The sequence below is a fragment of the Rutilus rutilus genome (genome assembly GCF_951802725.1).
Source record: "Rutilus rutilus genome assembly, chromosome: 24".
NCBI lineage: Eukaryota > Metazoa > Chordata > Actinopteri > Cypriniformes > Leuciscidae > Rutilus > Rutilus rutilus.
The window spans coordinates 12,533,963-12,557,168 of record NC_140228.1 but is presented as its reverse complement, the minus strand read 5'-3'; the positions used below and the strand labels follow the sequence as shown (position 1 = coordinate 12,557,168).

Genomic DNA, 23,206 nt, shown 5'->3' with positions numbered 1-23,206 from the left:
GACTAGAGAAAGTAAAATGAGATTTGGACCTTGCGAGAAACATGTTGCGAACACTATTTCGCTATGTGATTCTTCTTCTAAAAAAAGAAAAGGTTAAACTTATAGGTCACTTTTAGCTTCTTTGTGACTTAATAACTAAAAATATATATTTTGAATTTTGAAAGTCAGCCACAAATGCACTTCTGATGAATGCAAATTGGAATTAGAGAACTGATCTATCTCTGTGTCGCAAATGCAGAAATGGTCTATTAATACAAGGCCTCTAGTCAGGCCAGCATAAATGATTAGCAATTTTGTTCCTCGAATGTGAACACACACATCTGGTGGGAATGCTCAGGTGCACATGGTAAATGAAGCACAGGTGTAGGGAACTGAGCTAGTTTATGAATCAAAGAACAAACTAAAATAGCTCTTGTGATCACTGCTGAGAGTAGGAGATTAAAAAAGAGGAAAGATTAAAGGAGGACATAATATAGAAATCTGTGAAAAAACAAGCACGCAAGGAAACAAATAGAGGACAAAAAAGGATTGATGGATGGATGGATAGGGTGGACTTGATTTCACCACGTACAACATGTTCCTGAATCAACATCGTTGACCCTGGAACAACATTCCAATCAACCAATCAGATTTGAGGGACAAGTTATGGGTAGGGTTAGATTTTCGGAAAGGAATGTTGTTCCAGAATCAATAAAATATGTAAAATATATCGAAAAATGACGATAGATAATGTAGATGGATAGATAGATGGATTCTAGATAGATAAAGTAGATAGATAGATAGATAGATAGATAGATAGATAGATAGATAGATAGATAGATAGATAGATAGATAGATAGATAGATAGATAGATAGATAGATAGATAGATATTATGTTTCTAAGCTTATTTTCAATGTAAATAAATCACAAATTCTGGGATAATGCATTTTCTTGGGATAATATAATATTTGCTACAGTAAATTAGGAATCGTGCAGGAATGATTCATTCCCATGTGCAGAATTTAATTATAATTGAATCAGTTTAATATGAAGGACCTGAGTTCAGGGACTAAATACAGGAATTAGTATTCTACACTTGGGATTTCATTGGCAAGAGAGACAAAGATCCAATCACTTTTTATTCAGTTTACTGTCCCCAGACCCAACAAATGGCTTGAGAAAATATCAACCGTAAATGTGTCAATAAACATTAGCATGCGACACATCAGCTGCATATCATCTCTTCGACTGTATAAGAAATACCATTAGATGCCCGGCATCCCGTATGGACAGATCTAATTGTCTGTTTGGCTGATGTGATAAGTATTTGAAGAAATATCAATGATATAAACATTTGAATAAATTAAATACTATTCAATAGTCATCTTAAACACTTTCAGATGTCTAACAATACAGCATTTTAGTGACAATTATGTGCTCCGAATAGCTTTTACGAGGACAAGTGGACTCAAATATGTGGATTAACATCAGATGTCCTCTCTCACTCCAGAGCAAAACAATGGAACAATTCACAAAGATCACAATGCACAGGATACACACAGAGCTACTGGGATCGGTCCCTGAGTCTTAAATGTCAGCAAACAACTGTGGAAAGATAGAGAGAAGGTGTGGGGAGAGGGCAGAACCGAAATACCTTCTGCTATTGTTCTTCCAAAGGTCAAACCCTATCCAATCACAGAATAGTGTGACCCTGGCTCTACGCAGCAGCAAGATACAGGAAAAATAATAGGAACGACATCCAAGTGTCCTCAACACAGGTTAGTGGGAATTAACGATACATATGGCAAAATATGCAAATGATGATTCGGATGTGCTGAATAAGTTGTAAGCTATTCATAGGTTGATCAAAGATGTCCAAACTGGGATAAATGCCTTCACTAATGGGGTAACACTTTATTTTGATGGTCCCTTTTGAACATTCTGTTGACTACATATAACTTTTAGAGTATTAGTAGACTCTGCTTAATATCTGCTAACTCACTAGACATTCTACTGACTATAAGTAACTTTGCAAACATGTCAGCTTCTTCTAACCCTAACCTCTAATGAGAGTTTGTAGACATGTAGGTGCAACATTACTTATAGTCAACAGAATGTGATAAAGGGATCATCAAAATAAAGTGAAACCACTAATGGGAATTGGAAAAGTTAGTAAGACTGTGTAGAGGAACTGCTTGATGAGAGATTGAGTGTGACTGCAGGAAAAACTGCAGTCTGGTTTGTTTTAAAAACAAGTTAATATGCAATTTACTACAATCATCCAAACCTTTTTGTGTGCGAGCTTTAAAAATGACTAGTGATTATAACAAAAGTATGCAAAGTCCTTTTTTTTTTCCTCTGCTAGATGATCTGCTTGGTAGATTGATGAATAATCCATTATCTCTTCCAGGGGAGAAGCTTAGACAAATACCTGCAGAAAGGCTCTTGAGATTGACACTTCTAGAGATAATCCATTGCATCTGGATAAAGCCAGATTACAACCAAATAACATGTAAAGGCATACCATGTGAAATTAAAAATGTTCTCAGTGTGGATTTAGGGATAATGTGACCTCTTTCCTAGCTCATTGGCAGCATGAGCTCAGTGTAAGAACGGAGTGGCTTCTTACGACTTGTGACGTTATGCAATAATACTGACGGCTAAAATGTAAAGTTTTAACGGATGTCAGTGAGAATGGAAAGAAACAAGGACAGTGACGCCAGGCACAGAAGTGGTTTGCAGATACAGTTTTTAATGTATCACAACAATGAGCAACAAACATACTTGATGAACTATTTCCAGAAGAAGTTGTTCAAATACCATCTACAATAAACGTCATTTCAACTATGACAACAGGTCTGTGACAAAATAAAAAAAGTTTCAAAACCATGTTATTACCGTAATACGGTACAGCTGAGACCTCAAACATTACAGTAACAAAAACTAATGAGACTACTCTCTATATATAAAACATCAATAACATTTTTGGTTTAGTTTATTTAAAGTTTTCGCCATAGGGGCATCTTTTTTTATTAAAACCTTGGGGTGCATTTTCTATGTTACCCAGGCGTTGAAAGTACGTATTGTGTAGAATATGATTACGCCTTGATCATCCCTTTGATATCCAGAAGAACAATCCTAAAATCAACCTTTAAAAGGTTGTCCTCCTATGCTTGACACTATCCATCCGTAGAAAGGTTTTTTGGCTGCTGTGCAGTTGCAACATTTATGTACAATTACATTTTTGGACCATCCTTTGTTTTTTTTGTTTTTTGTGTGTTTTTTTTTTTTTGGTTTTTTTTTGTGTGTTTTTTTGTTTTTTGTGTGGTTTTTTTTTTTTTTTTTTTTTTTTGCTTTACCAGTCCTTTGTGTGGGAAGCATTCTGGTCCAGGCTAACACCTTAGCGCACGGTGCTAGCTGACAGCTCAGTCTCTAAATGCTGTTCCACATTCAGGGAAAGGCAAAAGCAGAGTTCTAAAAGCCTTTGGAATCAGGACAGTCGCTCATATTTTGGACAGAGGCAGGATTGCACCTTAGGAGGCCAAGATGTCTCTTGTGAAACACAATCAAAAAGTGTCTTCAGGATTAAAATAAGCGTTAAAATATTAAAATTCCAAATAAGAACATTAAAAAGTCCACAAAAAAGAGAATTAAAAACTGTGACATTTTACCTTTAACAGAAAAAAAAAACACCTGTACAGCAATAAAAAGTAAAATGAAATGTTACTTAATTTCATCGTTTGAAACAATTTTTAAGCATGATTTGATTTAACCTGTCAAACAGTTGCATTACATGCTACTTGTTCATCTCAGAATAGGAATACCAAAAGCAATACATTTTTGCATTTCTTCATATTAATAAATTTGTACCATGCACAGCCAACTACGAATATGTACAACAGCTTAGCTTTCTTTGTTCACGAGCCTTTTACTTTCATACATTAAGCCTTCTGTTACTTTGGAATGAATCACATTGTCCAACTGTATCAAACCAGAAAGTGATTCGTAAAAATTAAACACCCTTGACAGCATTCACATTCTTTAAGTTACACAGCCAAAAACAAAAGAAAACAAAACAAAAGAAAAACAATGTAATTCATGATGAATCAGTATTCTGTCTAGTAGGAAGCTGAAATTTATGGCAAGCGATAAAAAACGTAAAAACAAAAACATTACACAGTAGCAGCATAACGTCATAAGATAATACTTTGTAATCCAAGTATCACTAAATATGATGGGAAATGGTCTATGTTCATGACATTAACAGAAGTGCCCAGAGTAGAATGGAAGAAACAGCCTATCCACTATATGGCAGTGTATAGGGGTAACACTGTGTTCAGTCCTACAGAAGTACAAGAAGAAATATTTTCATTTTATAAAACAAATGCTTTGTCCCCCTTTTTAAAAGCAGCTTTCTTGTTTAAAAGAAGCAAATGTTCATACCATTTTTTCAACACATTTTGTCCAACTTGCACTTTTTCAGTTTCAAGTATACAGTACTACTTTCATGGATGCACCAATTGTTAAATGTCTCTGGATTGTTAGGTGTGAAACGTCTAACAAATGTGGACCAATCTGCTGCTGAACTACACACAAATAATAATTAAAACAAACAAACAAACAAACAAACACTGAAAAATGATATCTATTAAATTAAGAAATGGCCTACCTCAAATAATAATAAAAAAAAAAAAAAAATGAAATCAAATAAGTGCACTATAGTCCAGACACAAGCAAGTACCGTAACAGTATAGCAATTCACAAATGAAAAAATTTCCTATTCACATAATCTTCGAAGAGTCTATCAAAACTAGAATTATTACCTCTTCAGAAAAGGGTGTGATGAGAGGTAAAAGAAAGAAGGTAAGAGTTGGCACAGATTATTAGTATATTCTACAAGAGAAAAGGGTGTTGTATATAAATACAGCTTGTGGCAATACAAACTGGCAAACACAGGGGCATACACATGACTTCACCATTCTAAATTCCCTCAGTGGTAAAAGCATACTCTCTCGTAGGGCAAACTAAAAGGATATGCGCGTTGTCCAGTAACAGTTATATTGTCTCTTGGTACACTACACACATCAAGGAAATGCCTCCAATAAAGCTTGACATGTTTTGGTAAAAGCCATTTATAAGCAGGCTTCGTTGCTGTTTCAACAAATGAGAAATGTTATGTTCTGACCTGAGAATTTAAAGCTACTGAATTACACCTAACTAAACTAAGAGAAATTCTCTTTGAAAGTTCTGGATCATTATCCCATACAGTACATGCTAGCATTTGGAAATCAATCCAGCTGAGGTGCAATTTGCTATCGTGAGAATTTTTGGCTTGAATCAAGCTCCAAAAGAACTTGTGAGAGTTTTCCTATTCCATGTTTTTGTATACAATATAAGCTCAGTCAAGCATCTGCAACAGTTCTGTCCATAACAAAAATCAATCATTTTCTTGCCAGCATATCAATATGGGAAAAACAATCCTGAGTCAATCTTTTGGTACTGTAATTTTTTGGGTTAGAGAAACTTTGGAACTGCAGTTAAAAGTCTTTTTTTTTTCGTTTAAGCAAGGGATCCGTTTTCACACCTACACACTGAACATATCCATTCTGATACTACTGAAATTGCCATCTAGGCCGGACGCTGCCTTAGCCTTGACTTCCAACGTGTTATCTAAGTCATCCAGCTTCTGGCTTAACTCACTGTCAGACTCGTCTGAACAGCTTTCGGTGGGTAGTGAGGTTTGAACCCCTGAGGTGCTGCACGAAGTTGAGGTAACCGTTGAAGGCAAGGAAAGGGGAGGAGGAGAAGCAGATGGGCAGGAAGCAGCTTTCCTGGCTGAGGCCTGGAAAAGAATATTTGGCCAGGACTTCATGGACAAGTGAGAGAGATGAGGCAAGGTGTTATTAGAAGAAGCTGCAGACTGCGAGGTAGATGTGGTGTTAGGACAAGGGGAGCAGACTGAGTGAGGTAATAATCTAGCATGCTCTTTGGCATTTCTCATTGCTTGTTTGATTGTTTTCTCTTTGTGCAAGCTCGACTGAAGGTGTTGGCCAAGTGCTTCGTTCCCACTGACGGACACGTTGCAGGCTATGCAATTGTACTTGCTTACGGCCTTGCGAAGCACTGTCTCTTGTGGATCAATAAAAGGGTGTCCAAAGTAACAGAAGGACTTCTGGTGGCGAGCTGCTGAGTCTTCATCAGCAAAAATCATCTGGCACTTTCTGCATATAAACTCGTGTTTGATGGACGGAACGATAAACGCATCTGGAAAGCTTGAACTTTTGGTATTCGTTTGGGGTTCTTCATTTGTGCTTTCTGTTGAAGAGCCTTTATCATTCTTAGTTCCAATAGCCTCTTTTGGTTTGAGAGAGTTGCTCTGTGCACTTGTTGACTTAATAGTGGGCGTTTTCTGCTGTGTTTCAATTTGCTTCTGCTGCTGCTGCTTCTGTAAGGAATCCTGGAGGGACTGCTGGTACTGTTGGTACTGCTGCAACAGGGCAGTTGGTGAAAGCCCAGCGATAGCCTGCGGCATTGCAGGGCCGTAGGGGAATAAGTTCTCCATTCCACACAGAGGAGGGAAGTATCCCCCCTGTACTCCACCAGGGAGCTGGGGCGAGAAGCAAGATGCAAAGCCAGGGATGAAATAAGGCAAGAACTGTCCCCCTAAGAAGGAGCCTGGGTCACCAGCAATGGCATTCTGAAGTGCTTGCAGTTGTGCTGGGTCCATCTGAGCCTCACTTCCCAATTTTCCTAGCACTGAAAGTGTCGGCGAGGGCTTTTCTCTTCTCTTCACAATTGGGGTCTCGGGACGGGCAGTGTCGGCTTCTCTTTCTTTCACCTTGGTCTTCTCTAGCTTCTTGTCTTTCTCTGATTCTTTTATGTGCTGCTCAGTCTGATTTGCTGCCAAAGGAGTGGGAGGAAGAGGAAGTGCAGGGGGCTGAGGAGGAGGAGGGGGAGGTGTCTGAAGAAGAGTCTTGGTTGGGGTACTGCTGAGAGACATGGCAGGAGAAGGGGTGGCTGGAGTAGGGAACCCAAGCATGCCAGCACCAGGAGACGCTAAAGCTGAAATACAGTAGTATAGATAATATTGAAAAATTTGACTGCAGAATCACTCCTTAACTTAGCAAGACATTATGTTGGGGCTCTCCCTCTGATATACTGTTATGGATCAAAACTGTTACAAGCACTGTATCAAAAGAAGGATACAATAAAAAGAAGGAAATAAAAATAAGCATAAGCATTACAGCAACTGAACTTTAGGGGTCACAGCCAAACTCAAAGTATAGTGTTCCACATTGTTACAGTAAATACATGCATTAAATGTCTCTATGAATCAGTGACGTCAAAGTCCTTCAAAGGAGGCAAATGGGGCAGTAGCACTAAGTGCATTTAATGCATTAACTGTTCATTAAGATACTGCACTGTGTTTTTGTCATACTAACTCACCAGGTGTATTTGGTGGAAAACCAGGAAGGGAGGATGGCCCATTGACACCAGGGAGAAGCACTGGTGGGAGACCAGATATTCCTGGGTAGGCAGTTGGCAGGCTAAGGCCATGAAGTGCATTACTGTCCACTGCAGGTTGCTGCTGGGCTGGCAAGTTGAGTACATCGGTTACCTTCTTCAAACGGTCAAGTTCTTGTTGAGCCATAAGCTGGCGGACAGTGGTAGGTGCAAGATAGTCTTTTTCTCGATCAACCTGGTTGCCCAGGGTTTCCTGCACTTTTGCAATGTGTTGTTTCGAGAAGATATGATCACGAATTGAAAGTCTAGCTGTATACTTCACACCGCATAACATACACTCAGGTCTCGGTCCATCTGGAGAGCCTTGGCTTATCATGAATGGCTTTCCAATGTTTATTTTAAACTTCTTTTCTTTTGCACGGGCATTTTGGAACCAGACTTGCACAACACGTTTCGGGAGTCCTATTTCATTGCCCAGCATTTCACACTCTTGCATAGTAGGTGTGCGGTAGTCACTGAAGCAAGCCTTTAGGACTTTAAGCTGTAGATTGCTCATTTGGGTTCTAAAACGTTTGTGGGCATGTCTATCTCCACCACCTTTTGCAGACTTGAAAGGATTAGCACCTCCAAATGGACTGGGTGAACTTGGATCAGCCAAACTTGAAGTCTCGCTCCTGTCAGCACTGTCATCTAGGTCATCATCTCTGGAATTGAAGTAGTCGCTGTCTCTGCCAGAGAAACTTGATGGGCTAACCATGCTGAAAGGGAATCTATCCTCACTTACATCAGAGGAATGTGCTATGTTTTTGTTCTCAATCATTTTCTCACTTCCATTTATTGTAAGATTCTCAACCTCATTATTGGTCTCATCTCCAGTTGTAACATCACTCATAGCTGTGTTAATTGAGGAGGTCTCATCGCAGTCAATTTTGTTATCAAAAGAGGCTTCTGCAGAGCACATGTTAAACCCCTCAAGTTCATCACTATGTTCTGCTTTTACAGATGATAAGCTCAATAAGTTTTTTAGTGGCATCTCGGAAGGTTTAACTGGAGTGGAAGAAGCAGTTGGAGGCTCGCTTTCATTCATCTCAATCTTTGTGGGTATTTGTAGGTAGTCAGCAAAAGTGTATTTATGGGGACTTTGACAGCCATCATCTTGAGGCATCATTGGACTTGGGGGCAAACTAAAGCCTGCCTGTTTTGCCTCATGCCAGTGTCTTGAGCGAATGTGACTATCAAGAGCTGACTTGGCCTTGAACAATGCCCTGCAGAATGGACACTTTTTATGACTTTGGGAGGGCCCAACTGCTCTAAATTGTCCTTTCCTTTCTCTGGCTCGGGTGTTCTGAAACCATACTTGGACAACTCTTTTCTTCAGGCCAACTTCCCGTGCAATGTGATCTAACATCTTTCTTGTTGGGTTTGAATCAAGTAAGTATTTATCATAAAGGATCTCAAGTTGCTCTGGAGTAATGGTAGTCCTAAGACGTTTATCTCTGTGATGATCTTCTGCACTGTTATCTTTTTCATGAGATCCATCCTCTTTTTCATCTAATTTACGTTTCATAGAGTTAGAGTTCACAGCAAGGCCAGAGTTGCTTGGAGTTGGCATCTGGGATAGGGCTCCAGAAAGAAGTTGACCAGTCATAAGAGGGTTATTTGGATCAAAGATCATATAGGGCATATCCAGTGGCCTTTCTAAAAACTGTGAGTGTAGAAATTGGTTTTGGGCGGCCAGAAAATGCATGTGCTGGTGCTCCTGCCACAGCTCTACTGTTGGGAAAGCGATTTTGCACTGATCGCAGTGGTACTGTAACATGTGTTGCGGTAGGCTATTGTTAAGAGAAGACAGTGCAATTGAAAGAGGACTTGACGAGACAGCTGTAGACTGGGGCTGGGAATGGGGTCTTGACATTTGTGGTTGAGGTACTTTTTGTGGTGGAGGCTGTGGGGTTGAAGCCTTAGAAGTTTTTAACTCACTTAGGTTCTTGGGTGCTTGTAAAGGGGCAATCTCTCCCGATTTTGTTTTTTCAAGGAGGAACTCAGGTTTGGGTGAGGTTTTCCCTACATCAGGTCGAGGTGAAGGCATTAAGGGAGAGCTGGAACCAGAGCTACTTGCTGTTACAAGAGAGGGTTTTGCAGTCTCTGCTGGCTTTGCTGAACTCTGCTCATTAAACTCTGCAAATTCTTCTAAGTGGTTTTCATCTCCAACTTCATCGTCCTCATCTTTGTAGCATTGCTTCTTCTGGTGAGTAATGAGGTCGAATATTCGAGGGAATATGACACTGCATTTCTTACATTGGTACTGCATGTTGTTGGTCCTGATGTATCGTTCATTTGTTAATTCTTTCTTTTCGCAGTCTTTTGTATCTGTTTGGTTCTCATAACTCTTGCGGGCCTTCTGACGAGCATTTTGGAACCACACCACAATCACTCGTGTTGGCAGGTTGAGCACCGTGGAGAGCTGCTCAATTTCATCATCCTTGGGGTAAGCATTGGTATCAAAGAAATCTTGGAGCACTCGCAGTTGATAATCTGTGAAACGTGTTCTTGATGACCTTTTGTTTGCCGTAGCATCAGTTCTGTAGTACTCTAGCATGTTCACTTGGGATTCAAGTCTGATGTCTTCCAGTGTGGTCATGGGTGGAATGTTGAAATTGTAAGGGGAATCTTTGCTTCTTTGACGTTCTTTGAAGAGTGTATTGCGGAACCAGTGCTTTATGACTTTCTGTGGAAGGCCAGATTTGTCTGCCATTTCTTGAATCTGTTCTTCGTTGGGAGAATTATTGATGTCAAAATGAGCACGGAGGATTTTTAGCTGATCGTCTGTGATTCTGGTGCGAGGACGCTTGAACTGAGACTGCCGCAGGAAGTTTGGATCCAGTCCCAGTTGTTGTTGACATAACTGTGTGAGGTCAGAAGATAAAGAGTCCATTGTTGGAAGCTGCAGTGCAAGCTGTGGGGGTAGCCCAGGGTGCTGCACTGATTGCATCATCAGTGGTGGGAAAATTGGCAAGTCAAGAGAAACAGGGAGCTGCACTTGAGGAGGTGCAGTTGGTGGTGGAGGTGGTGGTGGTGGAGGAGGTGGTGCTTGCTGGGAAGTTTGCAGAGGTGATGGAGATGGTGTCTGCGATTTTCCTACAGATGTAGTGGCAGGGACAGCTGTCACTGGGGCAGGAGGGGGAGGAGGTGGTGGAGGGGGAGGTGGTGGGGGAGTTTCTGGAGATCCTGGGTTTATGGGGTACAGCTTGTCATAGGTCTCCCTGTACTGCTGTGCAAACTTCTCCAGCTCCACATATGGAAAGAACTGCCCATGCACATGTTCCTGATGGCTTTTGAGAATAAGCATGTTCGAGAAGAACTTTCCACAAAGCCCACACTCCAGTTTGTCAGTCAACTCTTCCTCTCTGTTCTTTTTCTGGCTTTTCTGTCTATTCTCATTGTACTGAATTACCAATTCAAAGCCAAAGTTCTCTAGTAATGCTTTAGCAGCATTACCTCTAGCTCCTGAGATAATGCGTGGCGGAGGAATAAGAGGTTCTGAAAATTTAGGCTTTCTGGAATCTTTTGTATCTTTTACACTGTCAATATCATTAGCTATATCATGCTTTGCTTTGCTCTCCTGCTTTTCTAGGTGCTCTTCAGCATCTCTGGACATTTGAATCTCAGACAGATTAAAGTGGTTGGACTCAGTTTTAGGCTTGTGACTCTGCTGCTGTGCTTTCTGCTGCTGCATTTGAGACTGAGAGGCCTGCTGTTGAGCTTGCTGCTGAGAGAGCTGAAGCTGTTGTTGTTGGCCCAGCTGATGTTGTTGCTGCATCTGCTGCTTCAGATCTTCTAGGAATGATCCCGTCATACCAGGCATCCCAAACGCAGCTGAATGCAATGCAAGCTCAGGGCTGATGTTAAATTCAGCACCAGGGATGTAGAATGGGAAGAGGAACTGGGGCTGCTGGAATTGCAGTAGAGCTTCTGGTGTCATTGGGAAATGCGGGAAGAAAGCTGGGTTCAGAAACTGTGGCTGAAAGAATGCAGCTTGCTGCTGGAGCTCATGCTGCAGTTGCATCTGAAGCTGTGCTGGTGACTGGGTTAGTGGGTAGGTGGGCTGCACAGGGATGTGATCAGTAGTTTGTTTTATGGTAACTTCTTTGGTATCTACAGCGTTTTCTTTGTTAGAGGATACTGGTGCACTTGCAGAATCAGTGTTTCCCTGATTAAGTGGAACAGGGCTTTTAGATGAAGTACTTCCGCTGCTACCACCCCCAGTACTGGTACTAGTCTCCATTTTGGCGGTTCGTGCTTTTGTCTGATGAAGTACAGACCTCATGTGAATCTCCAGGGTTGAGCTTTGGCTATAAGCAACGTTACAGATATTGCATTTGTATGGTTTGTTGTCAACATTGTTGCTGGTCTCCTGGGGAACTGGGCTTGAGGCCTCTTGGATAACTTTCTTTAGCTTATGCAAATGTGAGACAGAATTGTAGTGAACAAGGAGAATGTTCTTTTGGGTGAAAGACTCTTTGCATACTGTGCATTTGTATGGACGTGAGGGGTCTAGAAATTTTTCCATGGTGAAATTTGGACCTTTCCTAAAAGGCAAGGTCCGCTTTGGCTCGGAGCCCATATCATCAAGCAAGGAGCTGCTGTCACTTCCAGTCGGACTGGCCTTCCCTTCTTGGTCAAGTTCCTCATCTTTGTCTAGCTCATGCTCAAAGGCTTGTGCCTCTTCTAGAGCCCGCATTTCACTCTCAGCTATGTCACCATTTAGGGGCAGGTTCCCACAGAGTTGTTGCACTTCGGCTTCACTCAGCTCAGGGTGACCAGTCTCCAAATGCTTTCGAAGGGCAAGGAATGTCCTGAAGCTGCGCTGGCACAGACTGCACATGGTGGCTGCACGGATGGCGTGGTACTGGGAATGTATTTCAAGCTTCTGCATAGTCTTGAAAGCCAGACTGCAATGGTTGCAGCGGTATTTGTAGACGTGGCGATCAGAGACTGAGAGCTGCTGGCGCTTCTGAAGATCACCAAGATGCTCCTGCATGGAGTCTGGGCTCTTCCTGTCTTGCCCACTCGCTTTCTTCCAGTCAGGGGCCTCAGCAGCCTCCTTTGGTGGTTTGAGTTCCTCATTGGAAAGTTCAACCTCACTTTTTTCTTGGCCTGTGCAGCTTTTCAAATCTTTAGAGCTGTTTCCTGTTGAAATTCAGAAAAAATAAATATTTAAAAATTCATTATATTGGATTATTGTTATGACTTTTCTAAGAAATCCTCTGTAATGCGGTTCGTACATTTCAGATGACACTGTGGCAGCATAAATGTGCTTACCCATGGGTTTTCCAGATCCCTCAGGGATAACAGCTGAAGAATCCATCAAAGATGGGACTTGGTCTTGTAATGATACAGACAGCAAGGAATTGGGCACTGTAACATCTGGACCTGCAACCTGAAGAAAGAAAATATATAAATAATGTTATATCACAGCCTTAACCACAATCAAACCAACATAAGATAAGCAAAAAACATAAATAATACATTTATAAATAATACATTTATTCAAAATGTTAAGCTTGAAAACACATAGAGATACAGGGACTTCCAAAAGATAGATTTCAAAAGTGCTGTTTTGTGAATTAATAAGCGGAGAATTTTCCAGTTCAAAACATATTCTTTGGAGAATACGCTAGGCCTGGGAAATGCTTATTCAAGTTATTCCCTGCCAACACTGTCAGAGTATGATCTAGATAGTAAGGCTGACAGCTTCAGTATTTCTTTCTTTTTTTTTTAAAGAAATAAATGAATGCTGCACATACCGTCATAAGTAACTTCTCCACACAGTCTGGAGCCACGCTATGGAGGTGGGTGAGATGCAGCTGCAAGTGAATCTTGTTGCTGAGGACATCCTGACACAAGGGGCAACTGATAACTGGCTGCATGGAATGCTGGGACATGATGTGCAGCTGTAAACGGTTTGCATCTTTGTTACTGTAATTACAGTATGGGCACTGCTGCACCTGAAAAGACAAAGTTTATCATACCACTGCCATACATTATAGCACTGCTCCGAACAACTACAATACTGCTGCAACATGATGCCTTAAGAAAATCAAATTCCAAACAAAACAAGTACAACTCCAAATGTCTATAAAATTAAATTTCCTCTAATTCACTGAAGTTTTCATTTCACGTAACTTAATTAAAAAACCTAATCAAGTAAGTAAGTAAATGAACTAGCATGAATGTCTGGAATTTCTAATCAGAAGATTACAAAGAATGTTGACATGAACCATTTCAGACTATGCCTGGTTCTCATTACATGAAGTACGTTTAAACTGCAACTTCTCACTACCTGTTTTAATGTAGCCCTTTCAGAAATGGTTCAGCAAGTCCTGTACCACTCAGACAGGGTAATGCTTTTTAATATAATTTTTATTTATTTTTTAAAGTGAATGAATACAATCTAACCCAGACATTCAATTTATACACAAGGATGGCTCAGTCTTGTTATTAAGCCCTATTTTTGCAACCAGATCAGAGTAACTAACCTGCTCATTAGACAGCGTCTTCTCTTCAGCTGATTTAGCTCTCTTGGTTGGAGTGTCATTTTCTTTCTCCTGCTGAAGCGACCGCTTCCCTGCTGCAGCAGTCCCCAGGGTTTCTTTAGACAGTGTATTAATTCCTGTGAATAAACAGATAGGATATCTTCTGTCACAAGATTATTCTGGACTCCTGATGCTAAAAATCTCCTGACAGATGACAATGACCCTTACTTTTATAAGACGCCACATTTGGGTAACATTAGCTTATTGTTAGGAATGTAGATCTGATTAAAGGTTATTGGGCGACTCACATTATGTGAGACTCAGATTATTTTATTAATAAAAATACAAAAAAAAATCTTCAAAAAGCATTTAAATTAAATTACACCACAGACAAATTGTGTATTGATTTTGAGCATGAATACTAGAGAATCCAGGAAAAATCTATATTCACAAAAGCAACCGAATGAAGATATTCACAAATAAATAGAGGTTCGAATTCATTGCTATTGCATTGCAGGTCAGGGTACCATTATGCAGTTCATTTGGGGGATATAGACAGCCAAATCACCATTTCCAACATCCCCCTGAATATCCATACCTCACACTCTGTATTAGAGGGGGTTGCCATGTTATTTCCATTTTAGCTGAGCTCAATTCAGCAAATCAGCCCCCAGTTGTATTTAGAGTATGCTGCGCAGAGTGATAAATCTTTCATTACCCCTGTATCCTCAGATACAGACAGTGTCCCAGCCTCCTCAGTCAATGCAATTTATCCTCTCGCTGCATATGCAGTGAACAAAGAAAGCCCTGCTCGCTGTTCTTCACTCTAATCTGGTCACTCTAGGCTAAATGTGTGTATTACTCTTATGAATCAAAGCTTAGCAAAGCAGTCATCGAAAATGGATGGCAAAAAAATGTTGGAAAAAAGGGAATATTTTTTCTGCTCTGTATTTATTTAAGTATATTTCAATATCTGCTGCGTGTTCATGCATTTTAATTCTTGGCATTACAAGGCATTCTGTTTATGTTATTGTGGTCTTATATATCAGGAGCCTGACATATTAGCCTGCCAAAAAAAGTGACACAAGAGGAGGGGAAAAACCACAAGGGCGCAATACAAATTTCCAAGAGTATCAAGAGTATGGTCTGCAGTCTCGAATAGCTAGGTAATCTTTTTTCTCTCTCCGGGCTTGATATCCCTGCTGCGTTGGGGGGGGGGGGGGGATGTCACATGCATTTCATAACAAACAGAAAACCTCATTTGCTAGTCTCCCCAATCTCATTGCTGTACCGCGTCATCTGAGCTTTTTTCTCCCCCTTCTGTTTATAACAAGGATTTCTAATTTTAACTTTCAATTTTCACCATCTTCCAGTCAATCTGCAACTAAATTATTTCCCGGGTGAGGAGGTGACTCCTGGACAACTGGGTGCAAACACATTTCACAATGCAATGAGGCCCCTTCCATTGATTGCCATCATATTGAATGTAAATGTATGGTCTGGGGGCTAATCTGCTCTACATGAGGATCCATCTATATGATTTATTTTCTTAATCAACACTCTGCTTTCATAAACATTTAAAGTGCATTGCAGATGGACACACTAGGCTGTCAGAAATGAAACCGGGAGAGACAATGAGGAAAGAAATAGTAAGAAAAGCCATTGCAGCATTTAATACAGTACATGCTCCATTTCTGTTGTGCATAAGGCTTTGTTAAACTGTCAGCTAAATGAATGATTAAAATATTCTAAAGATGATTTTATACACACACACACACACACACACACACACACACACACACACGTATGTATGTATTTAATTATTTAATAATAACTTTATGTAGAAATGTGTCAGGACTCAATGGCTAGGCTCTTTGTGCAATCTGTACCTCACACTAAATGAGAATGCCCTTTTTCTTTGTCTACAGACACACACACAGTGCAATGAAGCAATAGAGAAAATAATTGTGACACCACAGCCCCCCTTCACATCCGAATGACAAATGTCTTTGAGAAGCAGGACCTAGCTTGATTAGATAAATCAAACTGTGATTTATGATAGTCAAGCTGTTTGCATTACAGGGACCAGTGCCGTAGACAGGACACCCATCTTTATTTACAACTGTCAATGGGATTTTTAAAATCATGCAACCTATGCATGGCTTCTTTAAAGATCTCTGTTTAAAGAAGAGAAACAAGAAGAGAAATTGGCTCTTCTAAGTGAAGAGCCATTTTATTTCTACATTTAAATTTATATCTCATAGCACCATCTAACATGAATAAAATGTTACATGAACAAAAACTAGAGTAGTACGCCCTCACTTTGAAATCTCTGCAAAATAGTACTGTGCTTTCGTAAGACAAGCTATTTTATTTCAAGATTTCTTTCCCCTGCAAACGCCAATTACACAGGTCTTGCTTGATAAAGGCATCATAAATTTACTATTCAATTTACTGGTCTTCAGTCCAGCCAGTCTGGCTGAGGTGACAGGGTAATAAATAAAGCAGGACCCTGGGACGCTCCGAGAACTTTAGTGATTTACAAGGACAAGAGGTTAAGGTTACGCATTAGTGTGACCTACAGTTCAGCAGATAACATTTGAATACCACACTCTAAATTCTCAGCTTGCACAGTGCAGCCCTGCTTTCTCATCGCTCTCGCAAAAAAAAAAAAAATGCATCCGAGTCCATCAGCTTTACCATCGCACTTCAGACGAGGCGTAAACCGACGGATGTCATATTTGGCAAATCCTACAGGACTCTCTGAATTGTTTAAGTCAGCAACAGAAATCATAGCTGTAGGCTTCAATGAAATATGCAAATACTTTTAATTTATTTTAATCTAATATCTAGAAAGACAGAAATTAAATAAAATGCAAGACAGATCCAATTCTGCATATTTACCACAAGCATTTGCATGCTTCCAGCTCGTAAATGAGCATTTATTTAATTCAGCTGCATTATTTTAAATTTCATAAGCATCTGATTTGAAAACAATATTTAATTCCCCTGCTAATTTACAGCAGGTATGCAGAAAATGTTCTTAGCAATAATGACAGCTAATTTTCATCTTTGCTTGTGTTTGCTGAATTATATCTTTACCCTAAAGCCAACACTGACATCCTTCCATGCTACTATCTAAACAGAGCACAAAGTAATCTGGAGTTGATCCAGATTAAGACATTTGCATGGAAAATGCAATTTGGATTATAATTAATCCACAGTGACACTAGATTAAAATGAAAAAGTAAATGGGCTGTTTTGAGAGATGCTGCCTATGACGATGAATATTGTGAATATCTCTACATATAATCTTTAATATGCAGGAGCCTGGTGTTTTATATTCCAACCAACATTGGGGATTTATTCATTTAGACCAAAAAAACATTTAACATATGGGTTCAACAGAGCAACCCCTAAAACCCATTCTGACTGCTCCTCAAAGTAATGGATAAAAAAAAAAAAAAATCAAAACAACAGCCATCTGAGGACAGATATTTTCTAATTTCAATTTAAATACTGTAGCCTTAAAAAAAGGAAAAGAAATTGTCGCAATGCAAAAGTTTGCAAGCATATAGTCCCATTAAGGTTTGAGATCGCTAGTTTAAATGGGACCTGCATCTCAACCGCAGCGTTAAATGACGCTGCATGTAATAGGTCATGTAAATGCATTGAGTACGAAGTGCCTCAGACAAGCCTGTCATGGCTATATGGATAAAAGATAAACGACTGGCTAAACTAATAGGCTCTGTCCTGTTTCAGCATTTCCTCTGCTCCATTGAACCCAACATTATGTAGCTAGGTATGGTGTGCATGAAAAGACGCCTAATGTAATATTCATTTCGACCATATATTTCCATCTCATACATAAAAAAGCACATATGAATTCTTATTTGGCAAATCAAATATAACAGAGCCTTAGGTAGTGATGCCAGATGCTAGCTCCAGGGGCTGTTTCCTGATCTCAACACAACACTGTTTTGTAAAGATTGTTGCCTTTGCTAATGTGCTACCAGTCAGACGTGTACGTAGATCTACAGTTCGAGGACAATGAGCTCTAATAGGTGGTGCGTTGCTTGAATTCTTTAAAAAAAAAGGAAAAAGGGTTACAAAACTATACACTTGAGCACTGTCTAATCCTACGCTTATACAAAATTAATATGTCATCAGAGGAATCGCAAGAACAGCAAAGATTAATGAAAGGCGCTTAAAAATTACAAGCGTACAAACTGATTTGATTAAAAAAAATAATCTCGGTGGTCACTGTGGAATATTCTTTGCCTTTATCCACATCTCTGCCATCAGATGGCTATGATTAAAATGGGTCAGCGGGAGGCTACTGATAGCATTCACATGCAACCCACACATGCAGCTGTTATTAGCAGGAAAAGCCCTATTGGAAGAGAACAGTAGATCAAAAAAAGGTAGGAGTAGTGTATGTTAGTGACTAAGCGACATTGAAGAGAGGGTACCGGGGGGGGGGGAGGACCAAAACTAAAGGTCTTACTGGAGTCCTTCTCTGTTGTCTTGCCTTCTATGGCGTCCCTCTTGCTCGAGTCTTTGTCCTCGGCCGCGGCCAATGAGGAGGCTCGTGGGGATTCCTCGCTGTCTTCACCTGGTTCTTCTACAATTGAACACAGGAAGGGCATTTGGTTACCCACTAGCAGTTACAGTGACTGGTTTTGAATCGTCTCTGAACACACCAAACACTGCCGTGTGTGTGTGTGTGTGTGTGTGTATTCACAAAATATACCACAAGACACTGGTGCGGGGGATCCGTCTGGTTTCATTAACCCTGGGACACTGAAATATGAATGTTCTTCACACACCTCTCTAGATTGTTAGCACTGGGCAGATTACATGGACATTTTTCCGTAGGCTCAACCACCCCCGCCTCCCCCCCTCGTGTTTAATAATTCTGTGTATCTTTGCAGCACTGCCAGTGGATTAATCTGTTTATGCTGTTAGGTGATAGGTCGAGGCCGTGCGCCTCTAATCCCTGAAAGGCCTACTGTTCCCTTTCATCCAGAGAGCATTTGTCTCTCACTGCGCTGATGTCACATTTTAATGAATTTTTAGCAGGCTGAGTAATGCCAGATAACCACTCCTGTCTTTCCCCCTCCACCCCATGCAGCTTCCATCACACGGCACACGACGGGGGAAGAAAGAAAGAGAGAGAGAGACAGAAAGCGAGAGCGAGGGGGAGAAATAAACATATTTTGGAAGACCCCGCGAGAAATGAAATAAATTAGGACAACATGAGGCAGGAAAATGGCGTTCAAAGTGCTGCGCTCATCCATTTTATAAAACCTTAATAACCATATAAATTGACCACGGGGAGGCAAAAAGGTCATCGGTATATTTGCATACAATCACTCAAGTCATTGTTTGGTAAGCAGAGGGGCCCCGACTGCAGATACATGATATAATTAACCCTTTAAAACTCCCCACACGGTGCTGGCACCGACGTTTTAAGTGCAATACATTAAGTGGAAATTATATACAGCATGAAATTTTCATGGCAGATGCTGGGAGTGATTGAAAGGAAAAATTGTGCTGCACTCTAGTCCTGATGTTTTATTAATAATATTCTGACAACAGGATGAAATATCTCCTGTCACTGCTGGCAGCCGGCTGCAAAAATTGCTATTTTGGCGCACATGCGGTGACGGTGTGCTCTAACACATCCTGCAACAAAGACACTGTCTGTGTGTGTGTGTGTGTGTGCCGTGTGTGTGTATGTAAGACAGCTGGGGGTATCTTTAGACGTACATGCCGCATTTATACAAAAATAAATGGCATAAATTGCAGCGTTTGTGCTTAAGGAAACAATAAGCTGTGGTGTCGTTTCCATTCATATACAGAATTTTTAAATAATAAATAGAAAATAAATAGAATATAAAATAAAATAATAATAATAATTAATAATAAATTATAAATATAATTGTATACACATTTCTGCATAGTAATTAGGGGTGGGTGATATACCGGTAGACAAGATTACCAGTAGATATTTGTCAACCAGTAGAGATTTTGGCCTATTGTCTCCATCACGGGTACACTTATTTGATGTTGCAGTGCTGTGTCGTCTTGAAAGTTTATCATTTGAATGCATTTTTAAGCCTTGTGGTTTAAAAACAATTGATTTTAAACCGTTCAAGTGCAATAAGCAGTGAATGAGGACTGCTCATACAGCGTTGTGAGTACTGAATTTGGCGCCTAGAGTTCTTTTTAGTGCCTTACTGGGCTTGAACAGTCAAATACAAACACTTGTATGTCAAAATGCCCGCATTTGCAAGTATCCTCATAAAGAGTCGTTTATGTCTTAAGTGAATGTAAATGGTTGATAAAAAAAAGCGCATGTGTATCAGTATATTAGATTAGTGCATCCGCTCTTAAAGTGACAGCAGCCTAATAAACCTGCTCTGTTCTGTTTTGTATCTGATTAAAGGTTTTTTTAGGGTAGGTCTGTGTCATTTGTGTGTTTTTTTTTCTATAGTAGTTTTTATCCTATTGTTTGTAATTATTTTATCACTGACTACTTTTTTTTTTTTTTACTTGTGTTAGGCTAATAAGGCCATAACTGTGTAGGCCAGTTAAACATCAAAACTTTCTGGGTTTCAAAATATAGTCAATAAAATACTATTAAAAAATATTTTAAAATGAAAGTACTGGTAGGCTACACTTCAAATGTATAAACTTCATTGCATACAGTATGTACATAACATACAACGTGTATCTCGCTCTCTGTGCCTCACTTCCTTCCTGTCGCAGAGGCAGTTGAAGCAGGACTGGGGATGAGTGTTGTGGGGGAAGGCGGTATTAGGGGGCAAAGAGACTCTGGACAGAGGTAGTGTTGAGCTTAAGCCAGTGTCAGGACAGAGGGCTAATCAGAGAGAAAGAGAGAGAGAGTGCATTGCCTCAATAGGCAGATGGGAGTTAGGACCAGCTGGATGTCTGTGATCATGACCAGATTCCAGGTCAGTTAATAAAAGAGACACACAATCACACACACACACACGCTCTTACACAAACACCACAGCACAATGTCACACCCTAAGGGTACAGGGGCCAGGCTGTGGCACCTCCCCCTTCACTCACCCCCTCTCTTCCTCCACGTCCTAAGCGTGAGGCGCTCTCTTCAGTCGGCTAGATTTACTGACCCAGTCCCCCTAGCTGGGAAATGAAGTGTCAAAGTGCTAGTGAGCGTCTCTACCTCGAGGGGGCATCAAATTTTTAAGGCGATCGTGGAATGCATTAATAAAACATGGAGTGTCACGAAAAAGAAAAGGGCAAATTATGAAGGTAGTAACAGAAGGAATAAGGGAAGAAAAGGATGGGTTGCTATCATCTGGGTCTCATCAGACAGCATTTTTTTCTCTCTTTCCTTCCACTGTCCTTCTCTCTCTCTCTCTCTCTCTCTCTCTCGTCTTTTAGCAGGGTGTTCTGCAGTTTTTCTGGTCTGCATTTCAAGAGCGAGAGAAACTCCCAGACATGCTTTCCTATACATCATAGCGGTGTCTGCCCTGCGCCTGACCCTGGCAACAGTTTGAGTAATCTGAATGCTTTACAGAGGCAGCGTGTCAGCAGCATTGAAGGGGTGCAAGGGGGGTTCGGCAGACTCTCTGCCCATCAAACTTAATCGCAAACAGCAGAGCCATAGACAACTTTTACTGCCCCCGCCATCCCTTTCAAGCAAAACCCGCAAACACATCAACCACACATCACCGACGGTTCTCTGTTCGCCAGTCTCCCGTGAGACCTGCTCTGATGTGGGTTGATCGGCACGCTGGAGGGAGACTGGGGTCAAAAAGGCATCACAATTAAAGCAATCCTGTGTTTTTTCCTCATCAAAATACACCAGTCCCCCTTGCACAACCACCATACCAAAAAAAAAAAAAAAAAAAGAAGATACAAAAGAGGAGGCATCCATGGAAATTTACAAATATGATGACAGACACTTTCTTTTCATTAAAGCACCAGGCCTGTCCAGTATAGAGAAAGCATAATGACAGATGTGGAGGGCAGGATTCGTACTCTCTCTCCTCTTGGGGGCTATAACAAAAAAATACAGTATCTAAACCAAATTACAACCAGACTGCATTTTTGCAAACAATGAAATCAGTAAAAATATAAGTAGTAACAAACACATACTGTACATACTGTACTATATTGTTAATTTAACAATAATAAAATTAACTACTATTCATTTAAAACAATTATTAATAATAACAATAATAGCTCTTTGTAGCATTGTCATTTCTTATATTTTTTATTTAATAAAAAAACTAACTAACTATTGTTATCATCGTCATCAATAATAACAATAATAATATTAAATCTTTGTATGATTGTCATTTCTTATAATTTTACTGAACTCAGCATTTGTGAAAATGCAATGTGGTTGTAATTATGATTTCTGGACTGTCTCTTCTTGTTGAGGTGTAAGGAACACTAATTTCCCAGCACACCACAGGTTGGCTCTGAGCTGCCCAGGGTTTTCATGATGTCACATTCTTTCCCCCCATGGTTTTCATTTGAGCCGCTCCATTTTAAAGGAAACTTTGAAACTCGAAACCCTGTACTACTTTGTTAAGGGCCAGTTGTAATACTTTCAGGATAATAAGCTTTACTGACTTGTTGATCCCCCCACCACCACCACCCACCCTACCCAAATCTCTCTTCTTCTTCTTTTGCTCCCTTCTTTTTTCCAAATTTCAGTGTATTTAACAAGCATTTAGATCTTAACCAGATGCTGTTAATGTACCATGTCTAAAATACTAAACATCCACGTGGAGAGTGGGCCCGTTTCCCTTCACGGCTCTGCTGCTGCTTCTGCTGCTGCTGCTGCTGGGAGACACAAGAAAGCTGCTCTTTCCAGGTCTAAGGCAAGCACACTTCTACTGCATACACCTTGTGCATCAGCAATCAGAAAATGTCTTTTGTTGCTGTCAGTTACTTTCATCCAAGGAAGTTTTCCTATGCTACTAGCTCTTCTGTGATGTATGATGCACTTCAAAACATTAATCACCTCCATCAAATGAATAAACATGATGAAGATTAAAGCTTCTTCTTTTGCTGCACCAACACAAATTTCCCTCTCATTTCTGCAGACTTCTGTTCCTGCGCTCACCCGCATAAGGGATATTAATGGTTCCAAATAACTAGCATTAAATCTAGCATCTTCAAAGGTTTCCGCAGACAAACCCCAAACACCTGCATCGTA

At 40.3% G+C, this 23,206-nt stretch overlaps 1 protein-coding gene across 1 annotated transcript in view; it reads right to left on the bottom strand.

Moving 5' to 3' along the window:
* Positions 1–3,338: 3,338 nt before the first annotated feature.
* Positions 3,339–23,206, bottom strand: part of zfhx4 (zinc finger homeobox 4) — a 71,443-nt gene continuing 51,575 nt past the window's right edge. The window contains exons 5-10 of the mRNA XM_084399341.1: positions 18,488–18,604; positions 13,984–14,117; positions 13,252–13,452; positions 12,767–12,884; positions 7,427–12,634; positions 3,339–7,042 (exon numbers count right to left, since the gene is read on the bottom strand). Coding sequence (XP_084255467.1) covers positions 5,565–7,042; positions 7,427–12,634; positions 12,767–12,884; positions 13,252–13,452; positions 13,984–14,117; positions 18,488–18,604 — 7,256 coding nt within the window. The 3' untranslated portion in view covers positions 3,339–5,564. The remainder of the gene's footprint in view (positions 7,043–7,426; positions 12,635–12,766; positions 12,885–13,251; positions 13,453–13,983; positions 14,118–18,487; positions 18,605–23,206) is intronic.